Source organism: Rhipicephalus microplus, chromosome 2, assembly GCF_043290135.1.
Source record: "Rhipicephalus microplus isolate Deutch F79 chromosome 2, USDA_Rmic, whole genome shotgun sequence".
In the NCBI taxonomy this organism is placed as follows: domain Eukaryota; kingdom Metazoa; phylum Arthropoda; class Arachnida; order Ixodida; family Ixodidae; genus Rhipicephalus; species Rhipicephalus microplus.
In genome coordinates, this window is record NC_134701.1 from 224,899,190 (window position 1) to 224,921,920 (window position 22,731).

Sequence of the window (22,731 nt, forward strand, 5' to 3'; positions counted from 1 at the left end):
CAAGCTTAACTACCAATGTCATACGACAGGCGCAAGGTTAAAATGTGTATTCTTTAAAATTCCCGCACGCATGCAGGCCAAGTACACCATATACTCTACGGCAAGATGCGCTTTTAAAGTAAAAGCTTAGGTTCAGTCAGAGACTCTGATTCAGCGAAACATTTCCCTGAAAAGCTTAAAAGTAGAGGAAGCACCAGGTGCGGCATGCGAACAGTATTTCATCAACACGTGACGGTCAAAGTTTTGCAGTAGAATGCGATGATCGTGGCAAAATCACATGTAAGTTCACATTACCTGGCTGATGTTCTCTTCAATTGTTATCAACATAGACGCATAGAAAAAAGCTCTCAAAGCCTCCCTATTTTTGCGCCGAAAAATTAAACGGTGGAATTCATAAAAAAAGAGACATTGCTTTCCAGTCGCAGAGGAAAGGTCAACCTCCAGTATGTTAAACATCTCAACACTCCCATTTTTTCAAACACGCCGTGCGGTAAACGCCACCTCGGCTGAAGACCAGCTATCCATCTCGGTATCTTCTCACAAACAGTAAACAAACTAGAGAAAGGACATGCCTTACAGACAGCACTCAAACACTGAATTGCTCATGAATAACGTACGAAGGTCCCTTCATAGGCGTGTTTTCAACAGCCGTCTGCACTCGCCAAACCACCTGTGCCACCGTATAAAAGAGGCGTGGACTTCATATGATCGGAACCGATGGTCTGCTGTCTTTCTTTCTTTCTTTTTTTTTTTTTGAAGTAAAAAGTGTGTTTGTTTTTTTTGCGAGAACTCTTCAGTGATAGCAGAAGTAGGTACGTAAAACAACACCGCCCAGTGTGTTCTCTAGCATCCAAGTGAACTGCAAGTCGAATAAGAATGGCAAATTGGCCATGATATCAACAGCTGGTTCTGTATTTGAATGTGGTAGACGGAACACTGATCGAAGGGTACATGTCTACGCAGCTGCGGTCCCGTAAGGTTCTGTGTTGTCATTGCATTTGAAATCACGGTGGCAAAGCTGGCCCAGCCGTGTAGTTCGGCAATGCGAGATTCGCCCAAGCAAACAGTGGGCGGCCGTGGAAAGGCTAACGAATGCTTTCACTTGTGCTGCATCTCCGCATCCCGTTTATTCGAGGTTGCTGTAAGTGCGAGTCCGGAAACCGACCGAAAAAAGCCAACGCTGACAGATTCACACTCTATAAGTATTTCCTTCTTGATGTTGCAATGATCCTCGTGCAGGTCGAATACACCGTCGTAAGATACTGAACACTTCACCAGCACACATTCGTAGGTAGTTTCGAACTACAGCGTACCTTATATAGCCGCACTATATACGCTATGCGCTAGCGTATCGTCTTACCGGTTCTGACGATCGAGTTTTCTATGCAAGCTGTACTGGTCTTTCAACCTTGCGCAACAGCTGAAGTCATCGTGCTACTCTTTTGTCAATATTTGTTACTTTCTTCACGTGTGTCTTTTTTTTTTTACAGCTGCTCTCTCTCTGTCATCGCTGCACCGAAACAAAGTTGAGGCTATTGGAACGGTTAAGTTTGGGTGATTGCACATTGACTTTAAACCATGCGAAATCCAGTATAAGAGAACAAGATGATGATGACCAGCCATACGCATTGAATTCTAAACAAGCGTGAGATTTCAGAATTTATATTTAGTGCAAGAGGCAGCTGCCACCACTTAAAAATGGACGTCTTTAGTAAGCTATAACTAGACGTGCTCAAGTTATTACGCTTTTAACTAACCTATTAGCAGCTCTTTCATTTTAGACCTGTAGGTAAAGGCGCCGGTGGGGTTAATTTTGAACTTCAAGATATTCAATGCATGTCACACGCATGAAAAAGCTGGAATCTTTTGTGCTTCCCGATAATATTTGTGGCTTTAGAGTACGGCTAATCTGTGCAGTAAAGCGCAATCAAATCAAAAGAATTTAACACTGATATGAAAATGCATGGTGTCGCAAATGCTTCGACACAGCGCTAACCTACTGTGGCTTTCAATAAACCCGGCTTTTTTTTTCGTCGTTCTTTTTGTACATTTTGTTGAATATCAAGTAAGCGTCATAACAGACGGGCAGAAAAATGTTCCTCAAAACGTGAGAGGTATTCCACTACTTTGAAGATTAAAGTCGGCAAAACCAGCTGCTACGGCTGCACGTTGCGAGACCGCGGCTTTGTATTTTCGCGCCCGTTTGCGATTCTGTGCGCGCGTCGGCACTGTTTCAGTTCCCGCTCCTCGTCCTCCAAGTGAATGATACGCGTCCGTGCCATAGAGAGTCCCAACTCCCAAGGACAACTGCTGAAGAGCGGTAGAATGATTTCTGCATCACGAGAAGGGAGGGGGGGGGGGGTGCATATCATTCGTGGAAAGTACCACCACTAAGTATCGATAGCGTCGCGACACTGGTGGGGTAAAAAACAAAATAAAAGAACACCGCCAATACCAAGGGGACCAGGGACGCTGAAAAGTGTCGTTGTACGGATTGTTTCGGCCGCGAATGGGATTAGCATAAATTCAACTGTATACAATCTCCCTATAAAATAATGCAACTTGGGAAAGAGTCAATTAATGTGCCATACACACAGCCACAATAAACGTAATTCAAAGCACGTTTTGAACGTAAAAGTAGAGTAGGTATCGTTATTTAAACATCGCTATAATCCTGCAAAAAGTATACTTATCCTTGTTAATTATACACATGGAGATGTAAGTGCCTGAGATATGAGGGCAATAGTGTATATTACCTTCAATCCAAACAGTCGAGTGGACGAGCTCGGGAAATCCGGAATACAAAATGTTATGAAAAATGATATGAAAATACATAGGATAGCCAACTCTGCCCCACAGGAATAATTTTAAAAATTCAATAACGCACTCCCATTAAACTATACGACATTACTCGTACATACTTTTTTAAGTTTAGCACCTCTCGCGATATTGCAGCCGCCGCGGTTTCAATCGAACCCGCAGCCTCGAGCGCAGCCACGCGATGGCAGCCGCTGGCGGCAGGTCAGGCGCTCTTCGTATAACTTCCATCGTATAACTGTCGAGGCACAACAAACAACAGACAAACTTTCCTTTGTCTTTGTTGACACGATGTCGGGAGCCACGTACAACAAGCAAGCTTGAAAACGGTCGTTCGAGAATATTTTTTTTTACTTTTACTTCACATCAATAAAAAGGGGCTGTTTTCGAAGAGCCAACAATAAACGAATCCGGGTTATGAAAACAGCCACAGCCACGAGATAAGAAACAAAGAAGAAACGCGCGATTCTAGCTTATGAAAGAGAAACAAGATTTCAACTCGGATCCGGTGGAGAAGCAACCACCTTTTGAGGCAAGGCGAACGACGCCGCCAATAGAACCCTCGAGCCTTGCAGTGAGACCCGGGGGACTCCTTCCCCACAAACATTTAAAACGAATTCGGCCTGCTTTTTAGCCTCAACGCGGGCGCGCGGCGTCGATTTGCTCGGTTTCGCGCTCATCGCGAGTCCCCGAGGCCTTGTGCGGCTTCATGCACGCCGACTATCGTAAAAAAAGATCGCATCTCTCAAACGTTCGATTACAATACACCTCCACATTTCTACCTCCCCTCACCCCCCTTCCCACCTCCCGTTTGCCTCTTTATCAATGACGATAACGACGCGCTGTCAAGTTTTACCTGCTATCTTCAAACACCGGAGCTCCTTGACTATATAAGGGGTCACATAACAACGAAAAGATTTACGCGAACGGTTTCGTTGCCTTGCTTTTATTTGGTTTCTCATGCGGTAAAAGCGTATAGTTGATGAATTGATGGCCTGAAAAAACGCCGTAATCTGCAAACTGTGCTTCGTTCGTATGCGCGTGCAGGTTGGTGTTCTTAAGGAGTACGTCGAAGAGAAATGTGGGGGAGGAAACAAGGACGACTCTGCATTGAGGCGTATCTATAACATTCGCGATTTAAATACGGTCCTTTATGGGTGCACGCTATTATCTTCGTCGCGATTGATGCTATCTATGCGCGGTTCTCGAGCTCCCCAGTGTGAGAGCTCGTTAATCAGAGGTATGCGCTGTTGCAGACCCGGATTAATTGAACCGCGACAAGGCTGGAAAGCGTCGCGACTTTAAAATGCTAAATAAAGACCCAAACTCCACTCGGTGCCGTACGTGTTTTGCGATGTCTATAGCAATTATAGTTCTCATATGATTTCGTAAAATGAGAAAAAAACGCACTAGACAAGTTCAAGCTTTTGAAGTTATACGCGACAATGCGCAATGATACTGGGTAAGCCAGAACGTAGACATCTGAAAGTGCCCTTGGGAGATTGCACGTGCCACACGGTAAATAAAAGTAGTGTCTGTTACTATTCTTCACGCTCAAAAAGTGCAACAGAGAAAGAGAGATCGTCGTACGAGCAAAAAGTGAATGTATATTCAATAAAATATCAACCTTTAGAACCTCCGCTACGCGTTTTTGGGAAACAATTTAGAATCGTTTTAATCACGGGCGCCCCTATCAACAGATTGAATAGATATATTCGTAGCGTCCGTGGCTGGGTCACAAGTGTAAGCCTTTTAACGCGCTCATAAAACCTTGGTTCCTTTCGAGCTATAGGAAACATGAACGTCAAATGCTGTGGAGGACTGGGCAGTTTAGAAATTCATGGTAGCGTTCACTCGTGGATGCGTGCGCACCAACGACGTGAAACGCGATACTGCTATAAATAAAAAATCATGGCTCACCGGGGCCGGTCTCGCTCATTTCTAAAGTTGGAATACAGAGGAAATGCACATGTGGAGAAAATCGGCTTCGGAGCTTCATCTTCTCTTTTGGAGCCCCATAGAGATCTTTGGAGCTTTAGATTATTAAAATTAAAAGTAGCTTCTCATAGTTGTGCCAAGAATATAGAAAGTGTACATCTGGGCTGTCTGCCTTGTTTCTCTTCATTTTCATCTTTCTTTTTTCTCTGTTTTTATGTCTTTTTTTTTCACAATTTCTTTCATTCCTTTCCCTTTTTATTTTTGTCTTTTTCTTTCCTTTTCTCCTATTTTGCTCGCTTTCTTTCTCTTTTTATCTTCTTTTCTTTTCTGTTTCGCGTCTGTTCATTTTAGCGATTTCTTTTTCCATCTTTTTATATATTTCTGGCTTTGTTTTCTTTTTTTTCTTTTCGTTTCTCTCTTTCCACACATTCTCATCCCTTCTTTCTCTATCTCTTTCTCTGTGTACTCGTTTTCACACCCATCTTAGTTATTGCGTTCCACGCCGGACAAATCAACGCACCCGTTTTGGGAGCGAAGCAGAAGCTGAAGAGGAGAACAAAGCTCTCTCTGTTCGTGCCGGTTCATGGTGGCGATATTATTCTTTTCGCAAGTACTTAAAAATATAATTATTTTTTTTGTTAAGCTACCCGGTCCTTGGCCGATCCCCCAGCGTGGGAGTGAGCCACAAATTTAGGATCTACATCTACATCTATTTTTCTGTTGGCTCTGCATGGTGCAACAAAGAGCTGAAAGGCTTCGATGTCACACCTCGTCGCGACTCCACACCGGTGTAGATTCATGCAATAAATTCAGCAACTTTGCTACGCTTTCACTTTTTAAAAAAGAGGTGTCCCTGAAGCCAGCAACTTGACATGCTGAATGATCATCGTCAGCGCAACAACGAAGCCAGGTATACTGTTGTCAGAAACGTTGGCTGAAGTGATATTTCCTTTTCAGTGATTTTTTATCATTTCAAGCATCTATCTTGCCTTGACAACTTGTCTTGTTTCAACCTCGAAAGCCGGAGGGATAGGTTCAGCAAGTGGTGTCCCTAATCAGCTTCCATATGGACAAACATGCAACTTTAAGAGAGGTTGAGGAAAAGAAAAAACGCAACTTCTGCAGCCCTAGTAGAAGAAGAAGAGAAATGGCGTCCATGACTGAGGACACAGCACGCTACTTCTATAGCTGGTTGTCCAGTCACGTTTCTCCAAGGAAGCGAATAACCGTAGACCTGGGTGCGGTGACACTCAGCGAAGAGGAGGTCCGTCTGTGTAGCCGTGGGAAGACCCTTGTGATGATACCATGACGATGACTAAGAGATGGGGGATGCGAAAGAGTAACACGTTCAGATATTCATGCCCAAATAAAACAGACAGCGTGGGCGCTCAATATGCAAATTATGCCGTAGAAGATTTCTTCATAGACGCATCAATGTACTTGAAGATAAGCACTACCATCGCACATGTGCTCGCTGTGACGCTAACTATGACTTTGGACTCCACTCTCAGCGAATCAGCGTGATCTGGCCTGTTTGGGGAAGTTTTATTGAGTCTTGCATTTCCGGTGTCGTGCACTCTTTCAGTAGACTACTTTCAACACAATACACCCACACGTGGAAGCACGGTGAACCCTGTTGTGGCTATCACCCATGACGCGATTTGGATGAGAACTTGAAAATTTTGCGAGAAAACAGCGTCCTTGAACAGACACTTCTTTTTTTATTTCTACTAGCGAACTCAGGACTGTGATGTTGCATAAACATTGGTTTGTTCTAAAGCTAAGCGAGTAAGCGTTGATGTGGAAGCTAATACAAAGAAAGATGTAAATACGAAATAAATGGTGGAGAATGCCACGACTCAGTGAGGCAGAATAAGCTAATTTTCTTTGTGCCAGCTGCAGTTCTGTCATCTAACAGTACAATGAAGCCCCCCCCCCCCATATTTATTTCATTAACATTTGCAAGCGGAGGACACTTCCATGCGCTATACGATTGTCAAAGCTGATTGCGACGCTATTCTGCTGTCGCTCTGTTGATTCAAGCTGTCTCGCTTTTCGTTGTACGTGAAGCGCTTGTCTCGTTTTTGTCGAACTTTGTTGAATTGCAGAGAAATGTGTGACAATGAAGCTTGACAGACTCAATGATTCTTTGAAAACTTTCGACAAAATCGCCTAAAAATGATTTTTTTCAACTTTTGTACTTCTGTGGCGTGGATTGGCCAACATGTTGCAAAACACTCTAGCGTCGAAAGTCAGTACCTCTATATTCTATCCCTCTCAGTTCTATTTATTTATTTATTTTCAATGTATTGTTAACCCTTTGCCGGGCTTTCAAAACAAAAAAAAACCACGAAAACAGCTAGATCAGTAGTAACAACAAAATTTGGTCGGAGCAGAGTTGCTGAACAAGTACAAATTAGGAAGAAGGAAACTACGTTCATGAATAAAGTGGTAGTGGATGTATTACTAATTTTTATACAATCGTAAAGATAGGCAGATAAAAAGATAACACATTTGTAACAGCTGACATAACAAAAAATATTGGCAAACAACCCAATACAAACGGACAATCACAGAATGAAAATACAGTGCATACTATGTTATCAGGCGTATTATTAAATGCTCTGCGTATTAGCAACATATCTATGAAGTCATCAACTGTACGCTGTTCGTCTATTGGTCGGTCAAGAGCATTTTATTCTCGAATGCATCTAAGAAAAAAAAGAATAATAGGATGTATTGTTGCACGAGTATTCTTGGAGTGTGTTATCATGTTTGATCTATATGTCGCAGGCGGCTGTTCAGACACTTCCGAAAACATAAATCAACAGGCACAATTATTCCGCCAATAACGCACGTAATCAGCAATCTGAAGTCTTTTTTTACGAGTCACTGAAATTCAAAGTGAGTCAGGCTCAGATTACTGACCCCAAAATTTATTGAGATGTGCTCTACTTTTAGGAGCGAAGCTCCTTAAGGCGTGGGCTGTGCGTCCCCTGTATGTAGCCACCTCTCGTTCAGTTTTAAGTAATACGCTAGCCACCGCCCGATCTAAAGGGTACAGCCATATCCATCCGTCCATCCGTCCGTCCATCCATCCATCCATCCATCCATCCATCCATCCATCCATCCATCCATCCATCCATCCATCCGTTCGTCCGTCCGTCCGTCCGTCCGTCCGTCCGTCCAAAAGATGCAAGATGTTATAAACTAGACGGCGGAACGTGTAGTTGATTATGAAAGATGCCAGGTGTTATAAAATAGGAATGATGCCACATATGGCGCGTGTCATCGTTCGATATAGTGCGGCGACGTACGCTAGGGGGAGCGTTGCAATAAAATCGAGTGGGCAAAATGTACGGAGGATTCATGGTTTACCAGGTTTACCTCCGGAGCTTCGCCCACTCATCATCATTCACTTCGTGGATATGGCGGCATTTTTTTCATGAAGCGGAATTTCCGAAGCGCATTATTGTACATGTATTTTTGGAAAGACGTATAGTTCATTTCTGTAACATTGTATTGTTAACGCTTTCTTACGTCGCCATCACCTCTTTTACGGTGAAAGCTGCTATGAGTTCACAAGAAAGGTCTCCTGCACCACTGCAGCCACCCGTAACCACTTTCGCGTAAAAAGAGACAAATAAACTAAGTAAAGAAAAAGCACTAAGGACACAATGAAATTTGAACCCCGGTCTCCTAGATTTGAACCTCGGTCCACGTGCCAGCCCAGTATTCTACCGCAGTGCCCCACCGCGACTTCAAACTCCGTTGCGAACTGGCCTTATAGGCAGGCTTGATGTGGGCAAAGGAATCGCACTAATATGAGCAAGAAAGTGTTTTGGAACAGCAAAGGAATAACCAGGCGTTATGCGATTCGATTGCATAACAAATGTGCGTCGAATGCTCCAAACCACTACGAAAGCTCCTGGCGCTTCATCGTCGCCAGCGACAGCGTAACAAATTTGCACAAAAGTCCTTGCAAGTGTGTAGCAGTTGGCATAGAGAAGGATCGCATCGTGAATTCCTCACTACTACACAAAAATTATCATTATGAATGGCGTAGTAAGTATAGAGCGTTTAAAAAAATGGCAGCATATCCACGAGGTGAATGATGGAGAGTGGGACGAAGCATCCGTCCGTCCATTCGTTCTTGCTTCCGTCCGTCCATGCGTCTGTCTGTGTGACCATCCGTGCGTCCATCCGCTCATCTGTGCGTGTGTCTGTTCGTGCATCCACACGTCCATCCATGCGTCCATCCCTGCGTTCGTCCATGCATCTGCTCCTGCGTCCGTCCATGCATCCATCGGTCCGTGCAGCCATCCGTGCGTCCATCCATGAATCTGTCTGTGTGTCTGTTCGTCCATCTAGTCAACACTCCAAGTACCACCATCTCGCATGTTTTCATCATTTATTCCGCATATAAAAACACCGCCATTCAGTGGACATCCCAAGGACTAAACGAGAGGTGGTACACGCACACTTTCTTATGGCTTGCGCTTCGTGTCTACTTCCCACCTTTAACCACCTCGAGTTCATGGTATATACTAGTTCACTGTATTCATGGCACTGTGGTCCAACGCTCGCTAAACCTTTCTAAAACCAAGGAGGTTACACCCAGCGAGTGTAACCTAGTAACCCTTTCTTGTCAGATAGTGCTCAATGTACATGCCAATGGCTGCGCCCCGCCGTGGTGGTCTAGTGGCTAAGGTAGTCGGCTGCTGACCCGCAGGTTGTGGGTTCGATTCCCGGCTACGGCGGCTACAATTTCGATGGAGGCGGAAATGTTGTAGGCCCATGTACTCAGATTTGGGTGCACGTTAAAGAACCCCAGGTGGTCAAAATTTCCGGAGCCCTCCACTACGGCGTCTCTCATAATCAAATGGTGGTTTTGGGACGTTAAACCTGACAAATCAATCAATAAATCAATCAATCAATATCAATGGCTGCTGATGGGGAATGAGAGACAGGAGAATTCGGCTTATAGTTAACGCGCACGCTGTGAATTTTTTTATTGTTCAACAACGCACCGGAGAAATCTCCCACCGGCACCACCTTGCAGGTCAAAACATAAGACATGTTACGTATTATAACGAGGGACGAACGGGTGCTGCTTTAAGGAACTTTGCCCCTAAAAACGCTAAAAAAAATGGCAGCATATCAACGGAGTGAATGCTGCAGAGTGGGCCGAAGCATTCGTCCGTCCATTCGTTCTTGCTTCGTCCGTCTATGCGTTCGTCTGGGTGACCGTCCATGCGTCCATCCGCCCGTCCGTGCGTGCGTCTGTTCGTGCGTCCGTCCATGCATCCGCCCCTGCGTCCGTTCATGTGTCTACCCATGCATCTGTCTGTGTGTCCGTTCATCCATCTATTCAACATTGCAAGTTCCACCATCTCGCATATTTTCATCATATATTCCCTATATAGAAGCCCCGCCATCCAGCCAACATTCCAAAGACTAAACGAGAGGTGGCACACGCACACTTTCTTACGGCTTGCGCTTCGGGTCTACTTCCCACCTTTAACCACCTCGAGTTCATGGTATATACTAGTTAACTGTATTTTTGGCACTGCAGCCGAACGTTCACTAAACCTTTCTAAGCTGGCGTTCCATGCTGGCGTGAGATGATGATGATGATGATGATGATGATGATGATGATGATGATGATGATGATGATGATGATGATGATATTTGGGGTTTAACGTCCCAAAACCACCATATGATTGTGAGAGACGCCGTAGTGGAGGGCTCCGGAAAGTGGAGGGCTCCGGAAACCGAGAGAATCGGCCACACGAATTTGCTCCGACCTCGCATCACTGTGGTCATGACACGAAGATATTGAAGCATGTGATAGCACAGTTGATAAAAACGGCTACAAGAACGCGCGTGGCGTTAAAATTGCAGGTGGGGCACTTGCGTCTGTTAAACACCGCATGCAAACATGTTAGCGCCTCTACTCAGTCACCGTTTCTACAGTGCAGCGACGTCAGCGTGATTGTCGTGCTATCTGTTTGCCAACACAACATCGCGCCTCCCACAGGCGTGTCATAGGGCATGTTCGTGTGTGTTTGTCCTCGTTCGGGTAGGTTTTTCATTCCACCTGCGGCATGGAAATTCCCACTCTCGAAGGCAGCAAGGGCGCACATGCGGTACTCACGTGCATGTCGTTTCACTTCCGTCAAATATTGCAGATAAATATAAGAATAGGTTGTAAAGAGCAACGTTACTAGAATCTTGATAACGAGGACGCTCGCATCAAGGCGGCCACAAGGCTGTGAATGCATACGTGGTGAGCGCGAAGAAATTGAATGCGAGACATCGTAGGCACGCGATGGTATAGCTCTAACTTCTTCGTGTACGCATTGCGCGAATTAGTTGATAGATGAATCGTGCTAAGGCCACCCTAATTGTGCCGCTCTCTGGTGCTGCGGCGTGAACAGTGTTCCTCGGCAAAAGCAAGCACGGCGGTCGGACGTGATCCTCGCCACGGGCGTCTATCAGTGAATCTGATTGACGCGTGAACCCGGGTACAAACTCGTTGACTCTGAGGAGGCCTCATTTCAACTCCTGACTATCATTTTGTTGGTCTGACTGTCAAGCGTTTCATGCGGTAGACGCTAAGAATCAGCTTTATATAAAATAATTCGGTCAGCTTCCACTACTTGTGCAAGGCTGGGGCCATAAGGTAGCTTGAGATCACGTAGCTTTTTCCAGTTTTTTAGCTACGTCGTCTACTCAGTCTTCTCGGTTTGCTTTGAAGTTAATACCGCATCAACTGTATCCTCATTTTGATTATAGTAGTTAACTAGGATTAAATGGACATAACATTGAACAGACTTCATTGAGTGCTACGGTTTTATTTAAAACAGCAGTTATCTCGGGTGCAACTAGCACGTTGAGGATTATTATGAATCTACCGTAATTAGCATCACACTAAGAGCGTCTAATTAGCGTAGTTTGACTTAGCCTACCCATAGCGTCACGAAATATGTTGGCGTTAATAAGCATGACCTCTTTAATTGCGTTTGTTTGCATGGCATAGTTAGTGCATTAATTAGCATATTTAGTTAGCACAGTTCTAGCTGTATATGGCTGCATTAGCATGTTCTTATAAAGTTGTGGCGTAATTACCTCGGTCTTAGAATCATATGGCTTAATTAGCTTGGTCACTGCATGTTCTGACATGACTAGCCAAGTATAACACCCATGCAAATAGCTAATTAGCTGGCCGCACGTGCTCAGGGAGCTAGCAGATGACAGAGAGGGCACGCTCTGGCCGAGCAACGCGCTAGAATATACAGGCTGTCCTTGATGATTATACACGTGGTCTCTGGTTTATTAGTGGTCAAGATGGTGTAATGCATTCGGTCGAATGCAACCTCAGAGGCCCCAGTACTGATTATTTTAAAGGATACTTAGGGAAGACAATAAAGCTTCAAAATTAATTTTAACAGATTGCGCCTTTTAAGTGTATCATCAGAAAAAGCTTCGGAAACTTTTATTGTACGGGTGCATTTTTGCACTCAGTGACACGACAAAGAAATGAAAAATGCCTCTGGTTTGAAATCACCGCCCAAATTTGTCGAGAAGTACTTTCGTTTGGGCCAGCTGCTTAATAGTACTCATTTTGAAAGGGCAGCGTAAATACACTGTCCTTCTATTTCGTGTGTATTTGCGCTGCCCTTTCAAAATGAGCACAACTTTGTCGACCATCCTTGACGCGATGCCGCGTTCTACTGTAACCGATGGAACGCAGCCTGCTGATGGGTGAATTCGACATTTTCGTACTGTTGGATCGTTGAAAAAAGGGCGTCACTGGAGCTCGTAAAGATCCTGAGTTTTTCCAAGCAAGGGTCATCCTGCATAGCACCATTGGTTGTTTTTTGTTGCATTATTGTTTTAATGCATGTTAGTGTGCAGCTTGATCGCAAAGCCTTCAGAGAAGACGAACTGTCCAGCTGACTTGAAGCCAAATCACGAGTGCTTGAACGCAATGCGTTCTTAATTTCTGGTGTAGCAGCGCTGAACACCTTTCCGGCCCCCTGTTTCACCCCCAGCCCTAAGTGGCCTGAGATGATCTTGTGACGTACCCCCTTAATGGTTCCTGGTCACCTCGCATCTATTCAGCCGCACACCTACGAGCCCTGTAGCATCTATGATAAATTTAGCAGAGCTTCAATCTTTGCTGCACGCATCAATAAGTTCGGAGGAAGATGAAAGCTGGAACAGTCAAAAAAAAAATCGCGAGAACGGAGTGTCATCATTGGAGCTGACGTTTAGCCGAACGGACCCGTCTTTTTCACAGTTGCAAGTGGCAGCCTTGAAGAAGACAAATTTGTTTGCTGAAACGTCAGCTCCAGGGACGCCCCGTGCTCACGCTTTTTTTTTTTTTCGCCTCTGCGTCCACGAAGACACTCACACGGCAAAACTATATTATTGCTTAAAAGAAGACGCATGCACAGGAATGTACCAGACGTAATACGATGCGCTACTTACGAATCATGCATTCTTATAGGAGACAACAGGTGCCTAATATCAGCAAAGTTCAAGCCGTAAATGTGAGTCACCTTGTTATATATTGTGGTAACAGGGCATATAGACGAAGCTTAATCTTTCGCTTTTTCATAAGCCGTTATACAGCAAATTATGTTCAAGAAGCAAGTGATGCTATAATGATGAGACAGGTGATAAATGCGTTAGAATCCAGCATGCAGTGCGCAACGACAATTCAAGTTGTTTCATGTCCACACTACACACTAAGCACACACCACGCTTACTCAAACTACGCATATTATTCCCTAAAAATAAACGAGTTGTAAGTAGCTCACTGTCTTGTAGGTGCCACCTGCGTCCGCTTCGTCTTTTGCTCATTATTTTGAGCAATTCTAAACCATATCGCCCGAATGGCACTTTGGCTCCCACAGGTTGCCATTACAACCAATGTGCGTCGGTGGTAGCTAATAATTAGGAGCAGGCGCGTAAAATATCTTTCCGCGTGTCCTGGTAAGTCATTGGGGCTCCATGGCAGAACAAAACCAGGTGACACAAAAAAATTAACAGCTAAAACAAACTACTAAGGTAAATTACTTCATGTTCGCACGTACTTGCCTTCAATGCATGTTTGTCACGTTATTTGTGGAGGCATAAAGAACGCTGAGAACGCAACAGTCGGTTATGCTGGTTTGTGATGGGCCTGCGGTTAGAGATCGGCTTGTAGAACCGAGCAGGATGACGCGCACACCTATAGCTTTGCGATGATGGGAAGCCGCGACTGGATCACGTAACCCGATTAAATCTAGGCAACACGTCAGCAGAAACGAACCGCGTTGCGTGCTAAGCGTTCCACCATTGACGTTAATAGAGTTAGCGAAAACTTCCAGTCGTGTAAAGAGGGGGCCATCGACCCCTCTAAACTATAGGAGAGTCCTGTTCCGAGGATCGGCCCGCTGGAATCTGAGGTACTTGTAGATGACTTGAGATACGGTCCTTCTGCTGCTAATCTAATATAGCTAATAGCTTGTATCCGTACGCGTGACTTAAGGTTGTCAAGTTGTTCCTGAAAGATTCGGGCACATTTCGACTCAACTGATCTTGTTAGATCTATTGTGACTTTTTTCCCCCTGTAGCTCTCTATTTCTAATCTGAAGAAACCACCTCTTAAGAAAACAAAACCTACAGAAAAATCAGCTGGTCTTATTCTCAGACACCACGTTCCAGGCGATGAAAAAATGCGTGTGTTCATGCTCCCCTGCTAAGCCGGTTCAACTTAAAGAAAAGGGAAAAAGAGGGGGGCAGGGGAAGCCAGTGGCTCACGCTGGAAAGGGCATCGCCATTACGAGCACGAATCGTGCTACAACATTCTCGCACAGGAAAATGTTTGTGCAGTGCTAAAGGAAGATGCGAAACATCTGGATAGGGCCCCTGGATTGGTTTATATATATATATATATATATATACTACCATCATGACACCACCATGTTGTAGTAGTCACATGGCGGAAAATTCGAGGAGTGGCGTGAAGTAAATATCAATATATCCAATATATCCACCACGCTTTTTTAGGATATTCTGGCATCGAGGCAAATACATTCCAAGCGTCTCAATGACATCAACGCTAAATGTGTTACATTGGCCTCATCGCAGTGATTGAGTTGTAGGACCAGTACGTGAAGAGACGGCGCGCTATCACGCCGAGTATGAGTTACACCACGGGAGTGCGTGGGCAACGCACTACGAGGCTGTACAGTGGCGCCTATCGAGGCAGGTTCTTGTGTTATCTGGCTAGGGATTGTCTTGCTTTCGCCCTCGTATTGACCTGTGGTGATATGAGCTTCCGAAATGATGAATTCGAGAGTGTAAGCAAGCAATAGGCGCAGTTTCTTCCAATAACTCGCACATATGCTATGATAAGCGCCACGGCACAACGCTGCTGGGGGCTCGGTCACGCATCCGCGTGATGTAACTCGTACAGCGTGCGATATCACATGATGTAATGCGAACACTATCGATACTTTCAATGCCTTGTGTGCCGACCAGCAGTGTCGACGAACGTCAGCTGGTACTACGTGCTAATTAATACTCATAGTGATTATTCAAAAGTACAGAAATTGCGATTTTTTCCGGCTCGTAGCAGAACGTCAGCTGCCGCTGAAGCATACAGACGGAGTCCGTTTCCCCGCAGTCACTAACTCACAGGATAAGGTCCTTTACTAAAAGTGAGCTAGTCCTTTCGTATCTGTTACTTGGGGGGGGGGGGGGGGGTATGCTAAGCTTTGTATTTGCATTCATTGCCTCAGTGCATGCGTAATACGCGATCTTCTTGGGTAGCCACATTAAGGGACGTAAGTAGCGTGCGTACGCAATGAACGTTATCTTGCGTACCTATTCCTAAAATTCCAACTACTTCACCTCATCACCGCTCTTTTTTTTTCAGCCGAATGCAGTTTTGAAGAGTACATATGACGGCGTCAAACAGATGATTTCTTGATTTCCGGTAAACTTGCACAGAGCTTTGGTATGCAGTTTAGCTATTGCACTGCTTGTCCCCACTGTGATTGTTCTTGATCAAATTTTTTTACGATAGGTCACAAAAGTATTATGCCCTGTTCAAACAGCAAATGATTGTACACCAAAATTGACTCGCGTTGCGATCGATCCTTCGCTGCAGGCCATGCATGTTGGCAACAGCCGCAAGAGCCCGCTGGCCTGGATCCTGCGTGCGTCGCTGTTGCTCCTGCTGTTGGTGTCGGGCCACGAAGGCGCCTACCTGGCCGCCAAGGAGCAACCTGGCGACGAGGAAGGCCGCGCCGCCGCCGCTGCCGACCTGGGAGAGTTTGCCGGACTGGCAGCGCTGCTGCGCGAGTACCTGGCCGGGAGGATGCAGGAGCCGCCCAGGACGCACTTTTCAGACTCTGCCGCGTCACAGATCAGCGTCGCCAAGAGAGGAGGTGCGCTCCTATTGGCCGCCTAGTCCACAGAGCTATGTCACAATATGAGGCCAAATGTGTGTAGTACATTATCGTCCTCTATGAAAGGGAACACGCGAGTCCGTGGCCTGCGCTCTGCCATGAATACCTACAGCACCATCAACCGGCATCCAAGGAAAACATTCCCCCGTTTGGCGTCATCTGTTGGTGAACAAGGTAACGAGTCATGACCAGTACACAGGCGCTGCTTGTGCAACTGCAGTGCCTGCAGCTTACGTGTTCTGTGCTCACACGCCACGCTAGATTTCTTGACCGCATGCCACGTGCTGCAGCCATTGCCCGTTCTGCGAGCTGAGAAGGAGTGTAATCGAGCAGCGCCTATCTACCAGCCACGTCTCGTTACCTGGTATGCCAATGGATGACGCCAAAAGTGGACGTGTTTCCCTCAGCGGTCAATTGATGATGCTGTAGGCAGCCGCCGCTGAGCGTTGACCACGGGCTCGTGCATTCTGTCATAAAATATGGCATAGTACTAAGTTCGTGAGTAGGCTTAGGGCGAACACGTGAGCACAAGGAGCGTCACGTGACATTTCGTGCTGGTGTAGGTGGGCGTAACTGAAGCACTTGCCGTCGACACCCTACACCAGCACGAAGCCCTGCACACGCGCAAACTATTTGTGTCTCGCTTCACTTTAATGTAACCCACACCACGCTATCGGTGTGCACCTTCAACGAATATGCGAACAAGTGTGCGTGCGATGGTAAATTAGTCTTGTCACCAATGGATTGCGCATGTGCTATGCTTTTTGTTAATGTAGGTAGGCGTCGCTATAATGAAAGCGTTGAAGCGGGCTCTCTTGTTCACGCGAAGAATTATCTCAACTGTACAGTCAGCTGGGTGCTACCATGTTTACTTTCGTGACATCATGACAACAAAAAAATTGGTTGTTTTGGTGTATATAGCACAGTATAGCAAGTGCGTGGAAAAGGGAAGTTGCTGTGAGGAGGAGTGACATGAAGGCAAAGATGAGGAAAAGAAAAAGCGTGAGGGTAAATCATAGCGCAGTCAGGTGTAGTAATACATAGAAATTGAGTGTGAGAAAGAAGTTAGGCCGAGGAAGAGAGCAAGAAAGAGGGAAAAGTTGGAAATATAGTAGAGTGTAGCCATGTATATGATATTGGATCAGGGAGTGGAAGAGGGCAGAGAGAAGGAGGAGGAGGAGAAAAAGAATGGGGCGAAGGTGGAGTCTAGCCTAGTGATGTTTAGTGCAGTAGAGCACGAAGGCAGGAAGGCGAAGAAAGAGGTGAGATGAGAGGGTGATACTAAACGTTGAGTGATACGACATCCCAAATGAAGGTTTCTTTTTCCGCTATGATAGCCGTGAAGGCTGCACTATAGTGCCTAGAAGTATAGTCTAGGCGCTATAGCTGCACGATTAAAACTCGAGCGTTTGCCTACGTGCGAACGCGAGCGTCGCTGAAAGACGGGTAAAGTATGCTACGCACGCCCTACAGCTCTTGCTCTGAGCGCAAGGGCATACAATTTTAAAGACGAAAGTCTGTCTTGGGGACCTTCGGCGCAAAAATTTTGGACTGTCTATCTGTCTGTCTATCTGTACATTTGTGTGTTTGTCCACCCTTAACGGTAACCTAAACGGCACCGAAGTGACCAAGCAATACTCCAAACGGCCAACCCCATCCGCAGCACCCACCAATATTGCTCAAGGTTCAGCGTTCATACTTGTGCGTTTGTCAACTAAAAAGATTTATTTTATGTTCTGTGCGAGGAAATCGGTGAATAGTATTCTGGAGGCGCTGCGTTAGAGTGCCTTGAGCGTGCAGTGCAGGCGAACGAGCGCATCAAGGCGCGTTAGATACGAGCGCCATCTGGCAGTTATCTTCGAAAACGAAGGAAGGCGTGTGCGCCTACGGAGAAGGATGCGTGCCGGTCTCGGAGGCGATAAGGTGAAACCTTGAACAATATTGGTGGGCGCTGCGGATGAGGTCGACTGTTTCAAGTATCGTTAAGGGTGGACAACCAGACAAATGTACAGACCAAAAGTTTTCCGTCGAAGGCCCCCAAGAAAGACTATCGTCTTTAAAAGCAATTGTTGCGCATAAATGAGGTACCATAACAATGCGTCAATATTATGTATGTGTATTCTTTACTAGAAAAGGCATACAGAGGTAATTTAGAGGTAAGAAGCCTTTAAAACGCTGCCCTGGTCATGCAACGCTTCACGAAACGGCAAGTGTTTCCAACGTTTTGCTAAAACGACACAGTGGTGGCACCTACCCGCCGCCTTGGGTTCTGCACGTTATCACCTCAGAGACTGGCGCGCACGGCGCACACCCCGTTTTCCAGGATAACTGCCAGGTAGCGATCACGCCCCACGTGTGACATGACTTGATGCGTTCGTCATCATCATGTAATCATCATGTAATCCTTTGGTGTAGAAACAGTTATTACATCTCCGAAAGTATCTTCAAGGCCAGGGATCGAGCTCATTAGTGTTAAAATGTTAGAACGAGCCGAAGTGTTTTCTAGCGTTATTCTGTCAAAGATATTCTAAGAATCTGTTGATGATTCACCATACCACCTGATTGGAAGACCATAATTGTGTTTACTGCGCACACATCTGGAAGCAAAAACATTGCCAGATCCTACCTAGAGTGGTAATCGGTGATATGCGAAGCATGAATGAGAAATGTTGATATGTCCCTTTAAAATCAGCACAACGTTATGAGGTGGAGGTAAACGATGCCGCACATGACTTCCGTGTCATGATTATCATATTTAGATGTGTCGTTTACTTTCGCCATCAATTCACGTCACGTGATACCAAATTTAGTATATGTGGAGCTAGCGAAACGGTAGCGAGTACGCTATGAGCGTGGTATCTTGTCATGTTCTAACATAACACGCGTGTCAGGATGATCATGTTTGCACAAGTCATGTATTTTGTCATCCATTGACGTCACGTAACACCAAATTTGGTATATCTGAAGCTAGCGAAGCGGCCGTGAGCGTATCATGAAGAGGCCAAGATACTCCAATGTAGTGTTGACGCACGCGCACGCTGGGAACAGCGACGCTATGTTAGCAAAGGGCGAGCACTTTATAGTCTGAGGCCAGACGCGACCAGCGTCCATCGGCGTGGCCCTACGGCAACCGGCGCGAAATGCGGCATGCCGCATTTCGCGCCGGTATGTTACCCAGACAACACTGCGTCTCCCTGTTTTCGTGACGGAGGAACGCCGGACGCGCTGAAACATGCATGCGTCAAAGCAACGCAGCGTGGCGCACGCCTGCGAGTATATGACAGGACCGGCGCCTGGCGTGGGAACGCCGGCGCGACGTGACGAAATGAACGCTGGTGAGCACGCGCACCGGGTCATGTCGAAATGTATTGCCGCCTTGACTGTGGCGTGTAGTCATGTTCTGACATGACACGCATTTCATGATTATCAAGCTTGCATCAGTCACATACCTTCGTCATCCATTGACGTCACGTAATACCAAATTTGGCATAAGTGAAGCTATAGCGAAACGGCCGCCAGTGCATCATGAGTGTGGCATGTAGTCATGTTCTCACATGACACGCATTTCATGATTATTATCTCTGCACCAGTCACATACCTCCGTCATCTATTCACGTACCGTAATACCAAATTTGGTATGTGACGCTCGCGAAACGGCCGCGAGCGCATTATGCGCTAGGCGTGTAGTCATGTTGTTACATGACACGCAAGTCATGATTTGCATGTTAGGGTCTGTCGCTTGTGTTCGCCATGAAATCATGTGATAGCATACCATTTTTGCATCATGTCATGTGAACGAAACTACCGCAAGAGCAGCAGCGTCATGAAAATAAATTATGACATTCATGAGATACATGTCATGATTTTCATGTTATGACTAGTCAAATATAGTCATCTTACAGACGTGTTATGCTACACCAAGTTTGTTATCGATACCAGTACTGAAACGGCAAGGGGAGCTTAACGTCGTAGGTGGGTAAATAGATAGATAGACAGATTGATTGATTGATTGATTGATTGATTGATTGATTGATTGATTGATAAATAGATAAATAAATAGATACGCTCAAAGTCGTCGAAGTTCGCTAAGAAATGCTTCACATTTAAAACTCTCCCTTCAGCTACATACCGATTTCACAAACCAGTAATTAGTTGGAAGCCATGCAGCACTGTAAGATATTTAGATATGTTTTTTGTGGGTGAAAAAGTGGTACATGATGCTCAGAATATTTTAGACAAGCAAGTAGAGTCGCGCGCGATATAAATGTTATCGCTCGAGCGTCGACCCGCCTAACGTCCCAGGGGCCTAGCGGCACGCTTCGGAACTGTGGAAAACAAAATGGCAGATTCTTCTTTTTCTCGTTGGCTGTTCCGTGCTACAATATTCGAATCTACAAATAACTATACGCCTTTTCTCTTTATTTTGAGCTTTCCATTCATTAGAATTGAGTGTTCGAGTGTTCTAATCTCCACAGGTGAATGCAAAATGCTGGGAAAGGTGTGTTAAAGCTGATGCTTGGCACTGCTTCATTTAATCAGCCTTTTAAAGCGGAAGTGATCAATGCTTAAGGGACAGCGATAGGAGTTAGTGAAGCTTGCTTGGTGCCATCCTCTTCCCGAAAGAGTATTCTAGAACATGGCGCTCTTTGTCGACGCTGGCGTGATGACCTTCATATTGCACGTGACTGTACTCGCATGTTGTTTTGTTCGTGTCCTGCGCGTTTTCACAAAAGTCAATTAGCAATGAGCAAAAACATATAAAGGAGGCCATTGGCTCGTCCACTTGGCGTACCATATTTTCAGACATATGTGGAATGGTTCAACTTAAGCGAAACACCTTGTATATAGCTCTGAGATGCTCAGAAATGAACGTCACAGGTTCAAGATATAATTTTTCAAGGAAAGGATACCACTAATAGAATGGCTTAGAAGACACGCCCCTTGAAGCTGAAAGACACTCGGTGGCCCTGCAAGAGAACCCACGTTTGAAAAGATTGCCTTCTTTTTGGTCAATTTACGCCCAGAGGATACCGAAGTGTGTTGTGCACGTATTGAGCAAAAGAAGACCCACCAATGAAGAAACGCCTTTTTTTAATCTGCGAGGGAAGGACTCCCGTTGAAACCTAAGTGTTTTCGTGTTATTGTCACGAACATCAATGCCGGTATACTTGCAATATGCTGCACCTGGGCGAATCAAACTTGGCGTCTTTTTTTTTTTTTCGAGACAGTACATGAAAGGACCGAAGATGGCTTCACGCCGGGGCTAACGCTAAACAACTTCTTCGGCTTCATGGACAGTGGAGCTGGACAGTACGGTTCTCATCAGATGTCACGTACCTCAGAGGCCCGGGGCCATCTATAAGACGTGACAACCTTCACTGCTCGTGTGACGACTATAAGCGTGTTGAAAGTTTTCTTTTGGAACGCTTACGTAGAAATACTTTAGGATGAAGTTTCTAGAATATCCACGGTGTTTGTTGCACACACTGCAGTTCTTCGTAGTAGCGTTTTTTCTTGGCGCAATTTTTGGTGTGATATCAAAGATGTGGCATTCTACTTTAAGCTATAAGGTTTCATCCTATTCCTGTTTGTCAATATATGCTGAACTTGGCACTTTTTTGAGCGTCATTGAAAATTCCCACCAACGGCCACCACAGGTCGCATTTTCTAAAGAATAACAAAATTGACTTAGCGTCGAAGCTTGAGCACGTTCATTAAACATTAGAGGGAACACAACGCACATACATGATCCGCCGTTCATACACGACTTGTCCCACGAACTAAAGTGGGCATGACGACGTGCTGGCGTTACGGAAGTGTCTACAGCACCGAAAAAGTTGTCGACGCTTTACAAGATTGCTTCAAGGTGCAGCCGTATCAGCTGCTCTATGAAACACAAAGTATTTTGTGTCCTGTACCACTGACGTGGTGGATGTGATTACGCAGTCATGTGGGAAGAAATACGTTGAACAGACTGGCAGTTGCTTGATTGATTGAATAATTGATTAATTGATTGATTAATTTATTGATTGATTAGTTAATTGCTTGATTGCTTGATTGCTTGCTTGCTTGCTTGCTTGATTGATTGATTGATTGATTGATTGATTGATTGATTGATTGATTGATTGATTGATTGATTGATTGATTGATTTGTGGGGTTCAACGTCCCAAAACCAACATATGATTATGAGAGACGCCGTAGTGGAGGACTCCGGAAATTTTGACCACCTGGGGTTCTTTAACGTGCACCCAAATCTGAGCGCACGGGCCTACAACATTTGCGGCTCCATCGAAAATGCAGCCACCGAAGCCGGGATTTCATCCCGCGACCTGCGGGTCAGCATCCGAGTACCTTAGCCACTAGGCTGGCAGGTGCTTAAATCACCGTCTAAGACAGCATCATAACAATGTATGCAACATGGTCCAAGGCTACTTGTGGATCCTTTGTCACGACTGTGGTTGCAAGCCCCCTCTTAGAAAAAAAAGTGATGTGCTAACTAAGCATAAT

At 45.5% G+C, this 22,731-nt stretch overlaps 1 protein-coding gene across 2 annotated transcripts in view; it reads left to right on the forward strand.

Moving 5' to 3' along the window:
• The window catches only part of LOC119170372 (uncharacterized), a 127,227-nt gene that overhangs the window by 92,081 nt on the left and 12,415 nt on the right, over positions 1-22,731 (forward strand). For both annotated transcript variants that reach the window (XM_037421512.2, XM_075876478.1), the window contains exon 2: positions 15,923-16,202. In XM_037421512.2, the coding sequence (XP_037277409.2) occupies positions 15,926-16,202 (277 nt within the window). In that variant the 5' untranslated portion in view covers positions 15,923-15,925. The remainder of the gene's footprint in view (positions 1-15,922; positions 16,203-22,731) is intronic.